General features: G+C 40.6%; 2 protein-coding genes across 2 annotated transcripts; one reads left to right on the forward strand and one right to left on the reverse strand.

Annotated features, from left to right (window-relative positions):
- Window positions 1-2,486: 2,486 nt before the first annotated feature.
- On the reverse strand, window positions 2,487-4,299 carry mrps21 (mitochondrial ribosomal protein S21). The gene is made up of 2 exons (XM_079287635.1): window positions 4,181-4,299; window positions 2,487-3,410 (listed from the first exon to the last, which is right to left on the reverse strand). The coding sequence occupies exons 1-2, from the start codon at window positions 4,261-4,263 to the stop codon at window positions 3,230-3,232; spliced, it is 264 nt and encodes an 87-aa protein (XP_079143761.1). The 5' UTR covers window positions 4,264-4,299; the 3' UTR covers window positions 2,487-3,229.
- A 5,604-nt stretch (window positions 4,300-9,903) lies between these two features.
- crabp2b (cellular retinoic acid binding protein 2, b) lies at window positions 9,904-13,108 on the forward strand. The gene is made up of 4 exons (XM_079288385.1): window positions 9,904-10,099; window positions 11,984-12,162; window positions 12,490-12,606; window positions 12,745-13,108. The coding sequence occupies exons 1-4, from the start codon at window positions 10,012-10,014 to the stop codon at window positions 12,793-12,795; spliced, it is 435 nt and encodes a 144-aa protein (XP_079144511.1). The 5' UTR covers window positions 9,904-10,011; the 3' UTR covers window positions 12,796-13,108.
- The last annotated feature ends 4,703 nt before the right edge of the window (window positions 13,109-17,811 follow it).

Raw genomic sequence — 17,811 nt, forward strand, 5'->3', positions numbered from 1 at the left:
GACAACCAAAAGGCACGTGCTTATGATAATAATGATGATAATAATAATTTGTATGGTTAATTTAGGGTACACATGACAGCTGAGGGTACAAAAATAAAAAAGGGAGTGTCAAAGCATGTGAACAAGTAGATGTTAACACAATTGTGGGTGTGGAGGAGTCAGCCAGGCGGAAAAACACACATGTGGAGACTGGTATGAAACATAGCTCAACAGAAGAGTAACGAATTGCCCTTAGTGCAACATTACTTGATTAGAGTTGGACAAAGCTCGCAAGAGCCCATTTTTTCAAGCAGTCTTATTGGGTCCTCATGCATATAAGCAGATCAGAGATTTGTTTTTGTCAATCCTGTTGGGAGCAAAAAGCATTTGCCAATACTATTAGAAGGTGATAAAGAAACCACACAATCAGCCGTGGCCAATACCATCAGCTCTGTACGCAGAAGTATGTCTGTAAAGGCTGGTTGTACCATACAATTACAAAGATGCAGGTCAACCTGAACGTGTCTTCTGCTGTTAGGACGGCTTTGGCAGTGGGAATAATACAAAAAAGTTCAAGCAACTTTGGTTGATTGTATTGCTGCAGATTATATCGATAAGAAAATTAAACAGATCTTGCCGCATATGTCCATGTTTTTTTTAACATAGGTGGAAATATTTTTGGAAATTACAAATTAACAAGTGAGGCACATTTCATGTCATGGTTATTACTGTTGGTATCATCCAAATTAGCAGCAGCCAATATGTTATACTGTATACTGTGGGGTATGTAAAGAGACTTTGAACAGCAAACTGCTGAATATTTAAAGTTGTGACGCAGCAATGAAGTCTTGCCGCGCATGTGATAAGGAAGTGGCAGTGTGTTTGAGTGTGCATGCTGGGGAGGGGCCAACAAAAACCTTTGCATATTTCACAATCACATCACAATCACACCACACTGACTGCACAACATAAGTTTTGCAGACTTAAAACCTTTGTGTGCTGACAAAAAACTCATTGGATTTAAAATGACACCAACATTAACATGTGACCATACAATTTCTCCATATTTTTTTTGTTGATATTTGTCTCTGCCAGATCAATACAGCAGAGCAGAACGAAAAATTCATCCGTGGAGCTCACATCACGGGAACATTACATTAAAAGAATCAACAGCAACATCCCTGTTAAGGCCTTCACATGCCAGAGGGCATGGCGAATGAACGACACGCAAATGTGAAATACTACACCACTAAAAGGTGTGAATAGATCCATGCAGGCAGAGGACCTACTACTTGGTTCCTATTGACCCAGAGCAGCGTCTGGCAGCCTGTCTAATAGCCTAAACTACTGGAAACTGTCTTATTGAGTTTCTCTTTCGTGGAATGCTGAGTGAATGAGTTCCCTCTGGTGAACAGTTGCTCAGTGTACATAGGCTTTTATTATGAAAGGTAAGAACGGAAGAAGTGGAACTGGTGTGCGCTGCCTTTGACAAGTTGAAGTAAGTAAGTCTGCCATCTTGGTTTCGGACTAGCCTTCCAGTGTCCCTCATGGGACCTTATTTCAGAAAAAAATATGTACAATGGTCAACGGCAAAAGACAAATAAGTTATTGATCCCCGCACCATGAATTACAGATATGTTTGTCAATTTAAAAGATAGTTTGGCAAGTCATGAAAGTCGCAGTAACATTTAGTAACTAGCTAGGCAACTTAAGCTATGTTCATGTTTTCATGGGGACTATTTCTCCATCAAAAAGTAGTTCCTATGAAAACTGCTCACACTGGATTAGCCACATTAACAACAATGCATATTCTGGAAATACAATATTGATTTGAACTACCAGAGATTTTAAAAAGTAGATGAACTGACCCTTTAAAAAAAGGAATCAGAGACAGCAGCCAGCTTCTTTCCGTGTAACAATATAGGTCATCTATCAGACTGCTCCCTCCGTCCTTACAATGCCACCCATTGACTGAAGCCACAGGACAGGATATCAACATGACCTGCTAACCTCTGAGACAAGTGAGCCTGGTGCAAATGTTTAACTTTCCCTGTGTGAGGGGAGCGAGAGCAAGTGCAAACACTGAAGTCCACCCGTGGTGAAAGCGCGGGGTCTGACAGATGCGCATGGCCGATGTCTCTTGCGTTTGGGAGTTTGCGAGAAGTGGCCGACATCGTCAGTGGACATTTACACCACACTGTGCAGTCGTGACATTGAACATTGAATTAATTAGGAGAGAGATGATGCTGAGCCGAGACCCAATTCCCACAAAAACATCCCACCGCATTGTTTTGAGCTTCCGCCAGCAAATGAGGTCATGTCCCACTACTTCCCAAGCGTCCGTGAGGGAAAAATATCACTGTATGTCGTATTCTATACTGTTTAACTGTTTCGGATCCAAGTGATGACTGAACAATTTGACATTTAACAATTTTCTTTGGCTGCAATAAACAAGTGGATGTTGACCAACTTTCTTGAATTAAATGGTGAGAAAACAGACATTTTTATTAGTTGGTCCACAAACAAAAGAGTTAGTTCTGGTCAAACGTGGACATTTCGGCCCCACAGGTTAAATCAGAAGTCACAAGCCTGGGCATCATCCTCGGCCCAGACTTAAATATCAAATTCCACATAAGGTGACCGAAGCAGCTTTCTTTCGTTTCAGAAATATGGTTTGGTACCGGCCTGAGATTATTTGTTGCTTGATAATTATTTACAGCCTTCTAAATCCTCTACTGCTGTAACTCTTCCTGTGTTTTAATCTTTTACATGTTTTATTGTTCTAATGCTTGGTTTGTTGTAAAGCACTTTGAACAACTCCCCAGAAAGACATTTGACATATAAATAAAATGTATTATTGTTAAATATGTTCACAAACTTGAGCTTTTTAGAATATATAACACATTTATTAGCTTTTTCCTCAACAAGTTTGTGTGGGAAGATTCAAAGCACAAAATGTCAGCAACCTAGTATTCATTAACCTGCACTTTACAACCGAGAATGAGTATGAGCACTTTTCATGCCAGATTTTGTGGATAAAATGGAAAAAATGTCCAGCGTTGACTTAACAATGAATGCACATCTACAAATGTCTTTTTCCTTTTTTAAACAATGAAAGCCACTTTTCTCGAAGCATTTCCAAAGTCCATTCAGATGTGACCGGGACATGTGTTGGGTCTATGAATGCCTCTTATGTTTTTCTGGCCGTGTCTCAACAAGTCCATTGATAAGATCCGGTCTCATCACACAACTAGCAGCCGAGCCAGGGATCCTCTCGGTTGGTCCTGGAGATGAAGGCAATCTTCCTGGCCATTTCCGTGTGGTAGATCCGCCTGCAGTTCTCAAAGCTCTTCCGCTGTCGCTCTCGGCAGGGCTTCTCGAAGTAGCGCTTGTTTTTCACTGTTTGAACAACTCCATCCTGAGTCAGGAACCTGGAGTTTGTAGAGAAAACGTGTGAATAGCAATTGACACTGGCAGACCACTTGCAACTGAAAATAAAAAAGTATCAGTGGGGCAGAAGTACACATTTTTACCATTAAGTCCTCATATAATACATGTATTTCTTAAAGGAGCTAAATACAGAATTAAGAGCATGTCTATTGCCTCTGCGTGGCTCTCTACAAAAAATGGACAGTTGAGCCTATTAGAAAACAACAAACAACAGACAACCAATCATGCAATTATGTTATTGTACACATGAAGATAAGGTGTTAGACCCCTGAAGTATGTTTAAGTCTGTTCTCAAATTCAATTAAAGATTGTTGTTATTTCCTCTGTTTGGCCCATTCTGTGATGAGTGTTCCCCTTGATTTCGGTATTAATACTTTTTGAATATGCAACTTTGCATATTCAAAAACCCCAAGTGATCAGTCTTCTTTGAAGCTGCGTTAGTGATAAAACACACCTAACTTCCGGACTTAGTAGTACGATGATATGTTGCTGCAGACTTTAAACCCTTTAATATGGTGCTGACGTTATTTTATCTTCCTCTGTATTCGTCTAACGAAATCCCTAGAACCACCAAAACATCAAAATGAGTGTTTATCTACTAGCCAGCTCGTTAAGCTGTGACACCACTGCGCAGACGCAGCTCTGTGACATTGAGCGGAAGGCTAACGTTAACTTAGCCAACATTAGCTTGTCCTCTCGGTGATAACAGCAACTCTTGTAATACATGTTCTATTAAACACAAGAGTTTCACCTGTTTAAAGTCTTGTACGCCGCATCAACGTTGCCGTCCTGGACCATAACTGTCCGCGCGATGAATCGAAGGTGCCTCGACATGATGTGACCGGTGCTTGCTTAACTGCCGACCGGCTGGAAACATGTAACAACAGGAAGTTCCGGATTCAAACTCAAGCCTATAAATCAACGCTAGGTGACGCTTTTCTTTATTCTTGTGAATGCCTTTTGTCGTTTGTATTCTGGAGAATTGTTGAGTTGAGTGACACAAATATCAGGTACTGTACACAGCATTTTAAACAGAAATAACATACATCGGTATACATCAGTAAATCACATTAAATGAACCTAATTAATTAATATTAGCTTACTGAATCTAGAGAAAAGCAGTTATACAAATAATGTCTAAACTATATGTTTTTCTTTCTAATTGTCTAGGCTTCAATTGAATTAGCTGGATTTTACCTTCATTATAACTTATCTCTTTGTTTAATTCCAGAAAAGAGGATGAACAGTGATACATTATATGGATGGTTGCTGTATTTTGGAAGAACAGTACAATGCTGTTGGAAACAAACACACATAAACACACACACACACACACACAGTTGCACAACCTATGGAACAAACAAAGAAAACATACTGATGTTGAACTCTGTGCCAGTGGATAAACTGAACTCACTCGATGATAAACTATCATTATACCTGCAAACTTGTCACCCTAGAATGATAATTAGTCCATCGGCTGTTGTTCAAAACCTGGAATGTGCCTTCCCTGGGGTGTGTCTGGACTATGGCCACCCACATATACTTGTAATAAGCTCCTGAGTAATGTTTGAAGTAACTATCATAATACACGGCGATAATTAAGTTATGGCATGTATTTTCTAACTGAGGGTACTTTTTCACATATTTCTTTCACTTTCTGTAGAGCCAAATGAAAGTGAAGGGAACACATATTTGTGTATGTTATGTGACCATTTTGTTGCTTATTTAATTGTTTTAATACACTTAACACATGTGTTGTTTGTTTCATGCCACCCAAAATTGTTGAGATATATAGGCTACTTCATTGCAGTATGACTACGTCAATCTTTGGCATGTTTCATGTAATACACAGCATTGGCCATAAATTATAAACAGTAGGGGTGGGAATCGCCAGAGATCTCGCGATACGATATTATCGCGATATTTGGGTCATGATACGATATTATCACGATACTTCGATATTATCACGATATTGCGATATTATCACGATACTTTCGCGATACTGCGATATTCTGAGAATTGTGATAACATATATTGCGATTTATTACTTTTTTCAACTTCAAATTATGTCCCCAAAGGAAAACTGTGTCAACAACATGTTTTATCTGAGTTCTTTCTCTGATGTCTCCATCTTTGTTTCGACCAACTTCCTACCAATCATGCACGCAGACCCGGCACCTCTGCTGACATCACCAGAAAACAACTCAGCGCCATCTAGTGGACTGAAAATTGATTTTATTTATTTAAAAAAAAAAATAGTTTATATAATAAAAGATCGATACTTGGCGTCCGTGTATCGATATAATATCGCCACGCAAAATATCGCGATACTATGCTGTATCGATTTTCCCCCCACCCCTAATAAACAGGTACCCGTAGCCTTTAGATGCAGTTTGTTTTCCCTATTTTTCCAGTGTTTAATAGACAACTATTAGTTGTGACTATTGGTTGGGAGTAATCTATGTAGTGTGACATGTTTAACAAACATGTCACACTACATGCTATATAGGGTCTCTCATTCAAAAATAGTTTGTGTTGATGTGTACATGAACAGTTGCATTCAGTTTGTTCAGCACAATGTTAGGACAATGCAATCTACTATTCCTGAGACACCATGTCACCCACGACTTGGTCATCATCAACATCATCACTGCTGTGCTGCAGGATCTTCCTCACTGCATTGCTTGGCACATGTTTTCAGTTTGTGCAGTTCAGGTCATTGTTGAGACATGTGCACTCTGGTGGTTTGCACAACCTCACTTTGTGGTGCTGGGGAGCCGTGCATCCACTGTGCCTGTGGTCCTTGGGGCCTGATACAGATGGCTGGGTTTTGAAGAGACCGTCTCCAGATTGCAGTTGACAGTTGGCACGAACGGAACGCATGAACAGGCGCTCTTCATCTGGCTGGACTCGTCCTCACCAACTCACAAGGTGGTACTGAAGAAGGTGGACACCTGTAGTGTGATGGTGCGTAGAGGGTACATACATGTTCATGATATTGCTGTTGATATCATATTTGGCTGTTTGTGTGGTTTTTGGTAATTGTGCAACGGTGCTAATTTGGGGAAAATAACAAAATATCAAATAAAAATTAAAAGCTGTTCCCATGGATATTAATTTACTTATAATTTACTTTCACTTATTTTCAACATGAGGGAAAGTGGGCTGCTACTCGAAGAGGGAACAAACTTTGACTTAACACCTGAAGGCCGTTGTTGAACAGCGTTGCTGACTGTTTAAAGCTTCCTGATATGTAATGTTAGCTAAGCTATCTTTATGGCATTTTTACAAATCAGTTACCAGTGGTGGGAAGTAACTATTGCCCACATTTACTGGTAGGCTACTCAAGTACATAGTCTACTGAAGCACAAGTTTGAGCTCGGCCCACTTGTACTTTGCTAGACCTGAGAGAAACATGCACTACATTTATCTGACAGCTTTAGTTACTGAGCAGATTCATATTACCAATGCAAAATATTACCCCAGGGCAAAAATGCACAAGCTACCCAGCAGTATGTTAAGTAATATATAAATCATTTACAATTGGCTCCACATTTACCTGCTGCAACATTAAAGCGATGAACCCAGTAATACATCAATAATCGAAGTTCAATGATTGAATACATATATATTATGCAGTAAAAACACATTTTATTCATCGAAAACAAAATGTTTTTTTTCTTTTTATCTCTCTTCATTAAAATCTCAAAAATGCTCCAATAGGCTTCATTATTAAAATCACTTATATTTTCTTCCGGGGGGGAGAATGCCCCCAGAGCACTCCACCTGATTTTAGCTTTGTATCCTGTCACCTTTTGCACTTCTTGAAAGTTTGCAGGTCTGATCTTTTTAATATTTAATAAAGGCCTGCGTGAAAGTACATTTGATGACAGAAAACTGGTTCTCCTAAATGAATGAATGTATAGAACAATAATAATAACTGAATAAATAGAAAGACAAACACACAGATGTCTACAGCACAGGGAACCCACCAGCAGTTATCGGGAGATTGCTTTCAGGTGAATCACAGATTAATGAAACTACATCCGTTGTCACGGCAACAGGGACAGCGGTGTCCAGTGTTATCCTTTCACCGGGGCCATTCTCCTCTTCTTCTTCTCTTCACCGAGCTGCTGTTGTCCTCTGTGTGTTCTCAGTCTGAGGTCAGCCAGAGGTGAATGGATGTCTAATTTGCATTCAAAAGTGCTTTTATATTTGCTTTCCCTGTCTAAAACACCCGACGAGGTTATTCCCCTTGCTGTAACTCTATAGGGTACAGTAGCTTCATGGTGCCACGGGGAGGAATGCTGGAGACAACCCGCGCTGATAACATCACGGCTCCTTTTGTTGGGTGAATGCAATGCATCATGTTTCCTGAGGCATCCCTTCTGATCCAGACCTGGTGAAATATTCTTGGCAGTGTGTGAGCGCACGTGAGGGAGAAAGAAAGAAAGAAAGAGTCTATAACCTGAAGAAAATTAAGTTTGCACTGAGAAGGTCTACCAATACATCGTATTCCACTAATGGGTGCAAGTGGAATTACATTTATTGGGAGTTAAATATATCAAATACATCTCCCTGACAGTACTCGAGGGGATTTCTTTTTTTAAAGATTAGATTAATAATAAAAGATGAATTAGCATGTTGCACTCTGATACTTTATTTCCTCCTGGCATGAGGGACAATGTAGTTTGTAAAGATAGGCCTAAACCTTATGCTATAGTCTTTAGTCTTTGTCAGGATGCAACAAGTCCTCAGTAGAAGCGAGAATTTGAATGAAATCGTCAACTGACACTTGTTAAAAATACTTTTCTTGGCCGCTGGAAGCTTAGTTTTTGTTCAAATGATGATCTCCTATAAAGTACATGCACCTGGAGACGAAACAGCCGTGGAATCCTTCGGGTCCTTATTGTGCTCACGTGTTTTTTACGGTCACATCTCACTTCTGTAATCGTCTGAGGTTTCATCCAATCAGCCTGCAAAAAGGGCTGAGACCAAGTCCACATTTTGGCTGCCTGTTAACTCCTCCCACACCACTCTCAGGTAGTGTAAAGTATAAAACATGGACATAGTCTCTGTGACGTCACCCATAGGTTTCTGAGGAGCCAAAATGAAGCTCAAAGAACAATGAAGTTCGTTATTCATAAAGCTCACACCTCTTCCCTATTTTGGCCACAGTCATCTGTTCTGTCAGATTGATGAATAGAAAAAAAGTCACAGTTGTTCCAGGGTTTAGCCAAGTTCTTGCTATCCCTTTGAAAACTGATGCCGGCAGCACGGAGGTCATCCAGCTGCAGTCCATCATCCAACACCCGCATAACGGCAGGATGCCTGGTTTACAATGAACCACACAGAAATCCTTATTATACGTGCGATATTTGCGTGACAAATTCTCCAAAAGGCACCAGCACCTCAAACAAGATGTTAAGTTCACTGCAGGGCAGAGGCAAGTTTCTTTAAAGGCCTGACTAATTTCCCTCAAATCTTTCCAATTCCTTCTTTCTTTTTATTCATTTTTATTGCATTTTCACCAATTCTGACTGAAGTGTAAACTTAAATTTCAGAGAAATAGAGAGAGGGACAGTTTTGAACTAGTCAATTCAGTTAAGTTTAGTCATTTCTCTTTTTTACAGTAACACAGTACCAAAATGTAGACGCTGGTCATTCCTTAACCACTTGTACATCCTTAATGTGCAATCACATTATAAGTACATATAATTAATGTATCATTTAATAAACAAAACCGCCTAAATATAAATGACCCAGGTATGTCAGAATGGAAGTATTTGAGGCATTAGCATGTATGCTTGTATAGCCTACTGACACTGCTTACCTCACTGAGGAGGTTTTGTTTACAAAAATAAGAGCCCTAAAGACATGTAACCCGCCCCTGTCCCGTTCAGACAAAGACAGGATGAGATGTGTTGGGTGAATAAAACTGATAGCCGATGTGCTCCCTGATTGTAGCTAATGAAGAATAAAGTGCAATTGTAGAGTGAAAATGCTGATGGCACCTTCCAGGATGGAAGCCTCCAGCTGTGAGTCTTATCTTTTTGCTCTTTTATCACCAGCTTTTACAACCCTCCACACATTAACCCTGATATCTAATTTCACATTCCAGATGTTGGAAAATTTAACTTACGTCTAGTCCAAATTGTATTTGTTTTTTTATAATAGTTTTTATCCATTTCTTTTGACATTGAATTGCTCACTGATTCAGGCACCCAATTCTTTTTCTGGACTTCACGACACCAACTTGAGAAAAAAATGGAATTAACACTAAATATCCGAGCCAGCTGCTCAAAGGGTTTTACTGGAAGTGCATTTTTTCCAGCTCGTATCCAAATCTTTCACCATGCTGACAGAGGTGGAGGGTAAACAGTCAGAGTCAGAAGGGGAAAGTCCCTCCCTGCCGCCGGCCTCTGCATTGGCTGGACCAGCATCAGATTCAGGCGATCTGTCGGCCAATCAATGGAGGCGCAGATGCAGGCAGCGGAGCTAACCGGTTAACGGAGGGGGACAGAGAGACACCGAGCGCGAGTCTGCAGTCAGAATCTGCTTCTAATCTGCAAAATAAAAAACATGGATACAGAGAAGAAAACCACAGACTTCTCAGGAAAATGGAAAATGAAGTCTTCGGAAAATTTCGAGGATCTTTTGAAAGCTCTGGGTGAGTCATGCATTTGAGGCATTTTGTGAATAGACAGATTATGTATTTGATTTGCTTAAAAATGCCCAATAAAGTTGTTAATCTCTCTTAAAAAAAATGTCCAACACAAGAAAGGATTGCATCTTGTCTCCCCCCGTCCACCAACACCACCTTAATTAAAATGCTTTACATGCAAAAAGTCAAACTTTGATGCCGGTTTAGAGTCAAGCTGCTTGATGTTATCTGGTTTATCATCAACCATTCTGCTCCATTGTGAAAATGCAAAAAACAGGATTAGAAAAGGAAAGAGAGGCATCTTCTGCACAAAGACCTGTCAATCAGGTTGACAGTGGCATTATCTACTGGAAATCCACTTGTCTGAGAGGTCAACTGGAGAACCATCTGAAGTGGCTCTCTGTGGTTCCACTGGTTTGCTCCTGCCCTCCTAACCAGTGTTCATGGGAATATCGGTCTTGCTTATGGACTCCAGTTATAAGAGACAACAGGAAAAAGAGAGGTCAGGCGAGGGCCAGCCAGTGGCATCCATTAAAAATCTGAAGACAAATAGCCTGTGGAGGAATGTTAGATTAGACTCATCTGAAGCAGGGTCCTCCTCATGCGGTTGTAATTAGAGCCAGTGTAAACGGAACTAAGCCTTGACATGGGCCCCAGCAGCCAGCCGGATCTGAGACTGACTTTCCTTCAGTGCCCTGGGCCTCCCTGACCCAATCTACGGCTGTGTGTGTGTGTGTGTGTGTGTGTGTGTGTGTGTGTGTGTGTTGCCTCCTTTAGTACCACTCCATGAGCAAATACGGTCTGACCTGAATGTGATTTGTGGGGTAGTCTGGATGTTTCTCAAGACAGTCCAGTGCACCTGAATAATGGCAAAAGGTGGTTTGTTTTAAATTAGTAAAACGTCACATCTCTACTGACCCATCACCAATATGGAGAAACGTATGAGACAGAAAATTGCACAAAATTAGATGCGAAGAGATTTAAAAAAACTCATAACAACTGAAGAGACACAAAATTACCACAAAAGATGCAAAACAACCACAAAAGATGCAAAACTACTTCATAGAGACGCAAAAATAACTACAAATTTGCATCTCATCCAATTCTGGATAAAGCTGGGGGTTAACAAGTACGATACCATCTGAGTTTCGAGTTGGGTGGATATCAACAAAATTTTTATTTGAGGATGAGCTATGTCTTTAACAATGCCACAGTAATTAGTGGTTTAAAAGATCATGTGGTTTTGCATGTTGTAACACATGAAGTACAGATGCCGTATGCTCCGTTTTACTGGCAACCATTTTCTGAAGCACACCATAAATTCTTAGATCAATTTCCTCGGTTTAAGTTCATTCAGTAGAGCAAGAAAAAAAGGTCAGCATGATGAGACTTGCAACGAAGAAATGAAACACAATGAACATTTCACGGCCTTATTTTTCTTTTCATCAAGGTGTTGTTGTTGTGTGGCAATGCAGCAGCACAGACTGTTTTGAAAACTTTCAGCATTGCATTCTGAACATTGGTTGTTGGAAATCAAACTGAGAAGACAACTAATAAGCAGAGACACACATTGTTACAAGGATTACATGAAGTTGACACTTGTGTAATTCTCAGATATCAGATGACAAAGTTTCAATGGCCGCCAGGCAAGGAAAAATAGTCCAAACATTCCCTGCTGGCAGCTGCATTACCACACAGCGATACTGTAACATTCTCAAAAAAACTAAAGTTGCTAAAAGATTCATTTTGATGGATTACCTAAAGTGAAAATGTTGTACTGAATGAACTCAAACCGGCTGCACGGAAGGTTAGGAAACCCGAGTAAGAACACATAACATGCTCTGGGTAAAGTTTGGTGATTTGATGTTAGTTCTGTTTGTGTGTGAGCAGGTGTGAATGTGTTCCTGAGGAAGATTGCAGTGAGAGCGGCCTCCAGCCCGGCAGTGGAAATCACCCAGCAGGATGAGAGTCTGTCCATCAAGACATCCACCAGCGTCCGCACCACCCATGTCTCCTTCACCGTGGGCCAGTCCTTCAATGAGACCACGGTGGATGGACGACCCTGCACGGTACACATCCCGTATAACATTCCTGTATAACGTCAATGCCTGCGCACCAGATCTTGGCCAAGGACAGACTAACGAGCCAGAGTTACGCACGAGAGAAACCATATGGAAACAATTTCAGCCCAACTCCAGAGTCAGTGCTGGTGATGATAATATGTGGATCTGTTCTTCATCTGTTCATGCTGAGTGAGTGGTGAAGGACAAAAAAAAAAAAGAGAAATCTGATATGCAGCGATCAGCACGCGGGAGCTCCAGTTGGGACAAAACCCAAACTTTGCTGTGACTTTATAGGATCCAAGGCACTAAAACGATGCATATGTTTCCCTGCAGAGTTGTCCTAAGTGGGAAACAAACAGCAAGATCAGCTGTGAACAAACTGTGCAGAAAGGCGAAGGGCCCAGAACAGCGTGGACCCGAGAGCTGACCAACGGTGGAGTACTGATACTGGTAATTATTTTGTGCACAGCAACCAATACATGACTTTATAGCTGCTTTTTCCCCATTAGCTGCAATACATAACCCCTCTATAATGTGTGTGCCGTATTAGAAAGCGCCACCAAAAGTTAACTTGTTGCTTTCTTTCAGACAATGACTGCAGGGGATGTTGTCTGCACCAGAGTTTATGAGCGGGAATGAGGAAACATTTTCAAGACTGTCATGTAATACCCTTGTTTTGTGCCTCATGCATGGTTTACATTTACTCGTCTTGCTTGAACTTCCTCATCCTCCTCCCAGCCAGTCAGATGTTGGTCGGATCTCAAACAGTGCACCGAGTAGAAAAAGGCTTCGGTTGACATGAATGTATGTCGGCACAGTAGAACACCAAAGATGCCTGAACGTGCTCCTTTATGTATCATATAGAAATGTCACACATTCCTTTTCTAAAAGCTGTCTACATTTTCTTTTCTTTCATCTTTTTTCAACGTGTTAATAAATGGTTTTGTATGAACTCCCTGTTTGATGATTCCTTCTCAAACACACACTCTTTATGTTACCTCCACTGCACCTCCCATTCCCTTGTTGTCCGTCTGCATATCACTTTACATCACTGCCTGCCATTCATATTCTCCTGGTTATTCCCCCCCCCCTCCCCTCTATTTTTCCACTTGCAATCGACATTGTCCTCTGTGTGCTCTTGTGTCATCGCAGCCCACTACAGTATGTATTCAATTAGTTTTAAAAACTCCCAAAGACAATGCATATTTTATGAACTTCGCTTTGAGGGATATTTGGCAAAGACGAGAGGGAAACAGGGAATGGAAAGGAAAATGAGTTAAGGCCAGAGAGAGAGAGGGTCATGAGAAAGTTATTTCATAACATCAGGAGAGGTTATACTTTATATGCTCCCGTCTCCAGCTGCACCTACTTATAGAGTGAGCTCAATAAAAAAATCCCCCACCCCCTTTTGCTTTGGCTTTGGCTTTGCGCCCAGGTACAAAGTGCTAAGTGGCTTCTCCTTACACCGTGCATGTATATTTCCAGCTGCTCCCTCTCAAACCCCAATTTTTTTACATCATGGATGCACACAAAATATGCAAACGGCCTTAAAATGTGTCGCTGAAAATTGAATTCCCTAAAATCGTTCTTTTCCTCAACCGAAACTCAACTGCTGTTTCAGTCCGAGGTGGACTTCACTGTGAGCTGTGAAAAATGGTCCTTCGGGTTCTCTCAGGCACTTCCTGAGGAGAGAACTGCTGCGGTTCGCAGGCAGTGATGGTTTTTCCAGGTTTTCAAACAGTGTGAAGACAAGCGACCCTCTGAAGTGCTTCCCAGTTTATACACAGTGCTGAGCAAGCAGTGGGAGAACTGGGCCTCCCTCGGGATGAATGTTCTCAATAACCTCTGTGGGTTTATGTGTGTGTGTGTGTGTCTAGAGGTATTCAGAACCTTTACTTCAGGAAAAGTTTCAATACCACGTGTAAAAAATACTCCATTATCATTAAATGTCAGGCATTCAACCTTTTTCTTAAAAGCACTATATATTTAATTGTCAGATTGTTGACACTGATGCATGATGCCTCATTATATCAGGTTGGGGTGTAACTGTTTTCACTACTTTACATACGTTAGGGGTCGGGCCTCCTCCCAGGGGATCACAAGGTAAATGTGACGTGTTCGGAGATGATTAGTGACGAAAGAAGGACAAAAAAGATCTGCAAAATAAAATTGCTTGATGATTTAGGACTTCTCTCAAATCTTTGTTTTTTTTTGGTGAAATATTGCACAATTCAAACGGTTGTTTGAATGAAACCATGTGAGAAGTTTATGGGAATTGTAATAGAAAGTATGCATGACTTACACAACTTCACTCATCATGTGCTTTTATTTCTCCTCGGCAGAAAGTAGGAAACTCACGTTATTGTGTAAGCACTCAACAAAACCACAGGAGCCTTAACTGCACTCTGGAAGGGATGGAAAGTTCCCTGATATTTGCTCCAAAAGAAAATTGGCATTGCGTGCACACACACACACACACACACACACACACACACACACACACACACACACACACACACACACACCAAATAAACGAGACGGCTGATTCTGTCTAAATGACCCCTTTGACTGATGGTTGAAATGGCCGAGCAGTCTAAACCACCCAGTCCCTCCTTGTTAGCCGGGTCACTTTCCACACACAACTCTTATTAGGCCAGTTCATTCCTCAGGCAGTGATGTCATGGAGCCCTGCATTGCTGGAATGCTGTGGTTTTAGGACAGGGAGGCACCCGAGTCCAGCCTTTGAATCTGAGCCATCTGGACCAATCACAACGCGGCAATTAGAGGAAACGATGAGTCACAGGAGTCAGCTGACAAACACAGACGACAAAACGATGGAAGCAGGTTCAGACAGATGACACAAGCACGGATACATAATCACTCAGTTCAGCTAAAAAAGCTTTCATCACTGATTTTTGGTGTAAAAATGAACGCTCATTCTTTGCTGTCCATGCCACATCCATTTCCACCTCAGCAATACGAGCTCTGTTTCTTCCAGGTTCTCCGCAAAAAGATCAGTTAGTCTCAATGGTTGCATTGATCTATGAAGTCCACTTCCAGTGGCAGTAATATTAAACAGTCCAAATCAGAAGTTTGGCCTCCAGTTACCAATCTGACCTGTTCTATGCTCATATAGGGCTGTAACTAAGGAGTCTTTTCATCTATCAGTCATATTCATCTTTTTTATTGCTTAGATTTAATAAGATAACAGCCATAAAAACATGTATCTCTGGGTTTTAATATTTCACTTACTGTAAACATCGTACAGTATAGAGCAAGAGGATTTTCCTGACCATAGAGCAAATGGGAAATTAAAGAATACTGGATGCTCAGCCCTTATCTCGTCACCCTTTAAGGCAGTCCTGACTCCATGACGATATCCATCACGCCAAAACCTATTCACATATATATATTTATTGTTAGTTAGTGTGCGCCTGCATAAATAGACTGTGAAGATATGTTCATAAATAACAGGAGGATCCAGAAACAGGGCATGCACAGTGTGTGAGTACTGTATGAGAGCGTGACCTACGTGTATGTAATGAAATCATATGACTGCCCTAACCCACGTGACCCCATGTGACTTGTAGGAGAAGAGAATGAAAAGAGACTATAGGCTGGATTTTTCAAGGGCATGAGGCCATGAAGTGTGTATAAACTAAAGGTGTAAGTCTAACTGCAAGGGTGTATGAGAAGTACAAAGACAAACCTATGAAAAGGTCCTTTGAGCATGCACACTTCATACAAGCCGGTACAAAAAAAGAGACAAAAAACTCACATTTAACAAATTCCAGGAAATTAACATTATTCTAAGCAAAAAAAAAAGATTTAAGATGAATTTTGAATGTGTCCAATGTAAATAAAACAAAAAAAACATGCCCCAAAAAAATAGGATCAATGTTTCTTTTGCTGCACCTGAACATTTCCCTGAGGTTTAAATCTCACCTTCCTTCTGAGATTCTGAGCCCATAGAAGTGAGGGGGTATTATTCTGTCAAGACACAAGAGTGACATCTACTGGAAGAGGAGGGAAGTATCTTTTTATAGCAGCAAAACATGAATATTAACCAACAGTGATAAAACACCAGGCAGAAACCATAGCCCGAGAGACCGAGATCAAACAGACATTCCAGCCTGTCGTTAGCTTACAGCTAAATGCTGTGGAGTGTAAATTAGGATGATGGAGGGTTTCAGCAGACAGCGCTAGTAATAAAGGGATGGTGTCCACTCAGGTGCTCTTTGGGTGCATTCAGCCTAACACACCTTGTTGGGTACTTTTATTAAAGGTATAATATTTAAACACGGCGTTCAAACGTGACCCATCATTCGCCAACACCACAGCTCCCTGTCTGCTTCTTTTTACACCTTCACAAGGACTATTTCTCACCAACCGTAAGGGTTTTATCTCAAAATCAATGTAGGCCTTCTCTGCAGAACTGTTGTCGGCTAACGTTGGCTGAACAATGTGCAAATGCTAATTTAGTCAATTGACAAACAACGTAACAAGTAGAGCTATAAAGGCTATAACGGCCCAGATTTAAAGAGGCATATCAAATATGGATATAGTATATATATAAGTATTAGCCACACCTCCTGACAAAAATATGAAACATCATTGAGAGAGCTCCTGCATATAATGAAATAACAGTTTGATAGTTAGTTATTGATAACAAAGACGATCGATTACAATCAAATTCATGTAGAATACTATTGGGCTTGGCACCGATGGGAGTTCAGTGATGTAATCCATCTTTTATGGGTTCCTTGGTATGAACCTAGAAATGTTTTAAGGTCATTTATTTTGTAGAGATAAAATATAATTGTGTAAACCTTTTATTCTATATATTTATTTATATTATTACAGTTTTGGATCTGTGCGTTGTTGTTGTTTTTTTAATCTATTATCATCGATTTTTGTTGTTATTGATGAATTGTTATTGAATTGTTGGCAGCGCCACAGCAGCAGCGCACATGCGCAGCCAGGTCACGCCACGCCCCCTCGTGATTTTTGATTTGATTTGATTTATTTGTATAAAACAATGTAAATACATGTATAAATATAAAAATACAAATAATACAAATAAATACATTCAAAAATACAGGGTGACACAAAAAAGCGAAAAACACTTGTTTCCATTGTGGCCCACAGAAGGGAAAAATCACAGACAAACATGACGACTTAATAAAAATGAAAGAAATGATACTAATAATAAATAAATTGGTTGTTATCTTGAAGGGCCATTTCATGGTAAAAAAATAGCTTAACCCTGATTTTAAAAACCGGTTTAGAATCGCTGGCCTTGATGTGACTAGGGAGGCTGTTCCACAGCTTTGCACCCGTGAACTCAAAAGAAGTAGATCCGAAGGACTTTACATGTGGAATGACGAAGGACAAGGTGCTGGACCTAGTATTGTGGTTGGAAGAATTTAGTTTAACTGAACCTGATAAATATTCAGGGGCCTGGTTATTGACAATATTGAACATATGGTTGAGTTTGAGTTGTTGAACTCTAAGATTCATGGGCAGCATATTGACCTGTCTGAATTGAGTAGGACCTATGTGTGTCCTAGGATGAGCATTAAGGAGGAAACGTATGATTTTGTTCTGCATAATCTGTAACCTCCCCTGATTTGTCTTGGTCAGGCCAGAGTACCA

This window comes from Melanostigma gelatinosum (assembly GCF_949748355.1).
Source record: "Melanostigma gelatinosum genome assembly, chromosome: 17".
In the NCBI taxonomy this organism is placed as follows: domain Eukaryota; kingdom Metazoa; phylum Chordata; class Actinopteri; order Perciformes; family Zoarcidae; genus Melanostigma; species Melanostigma gelatinosum.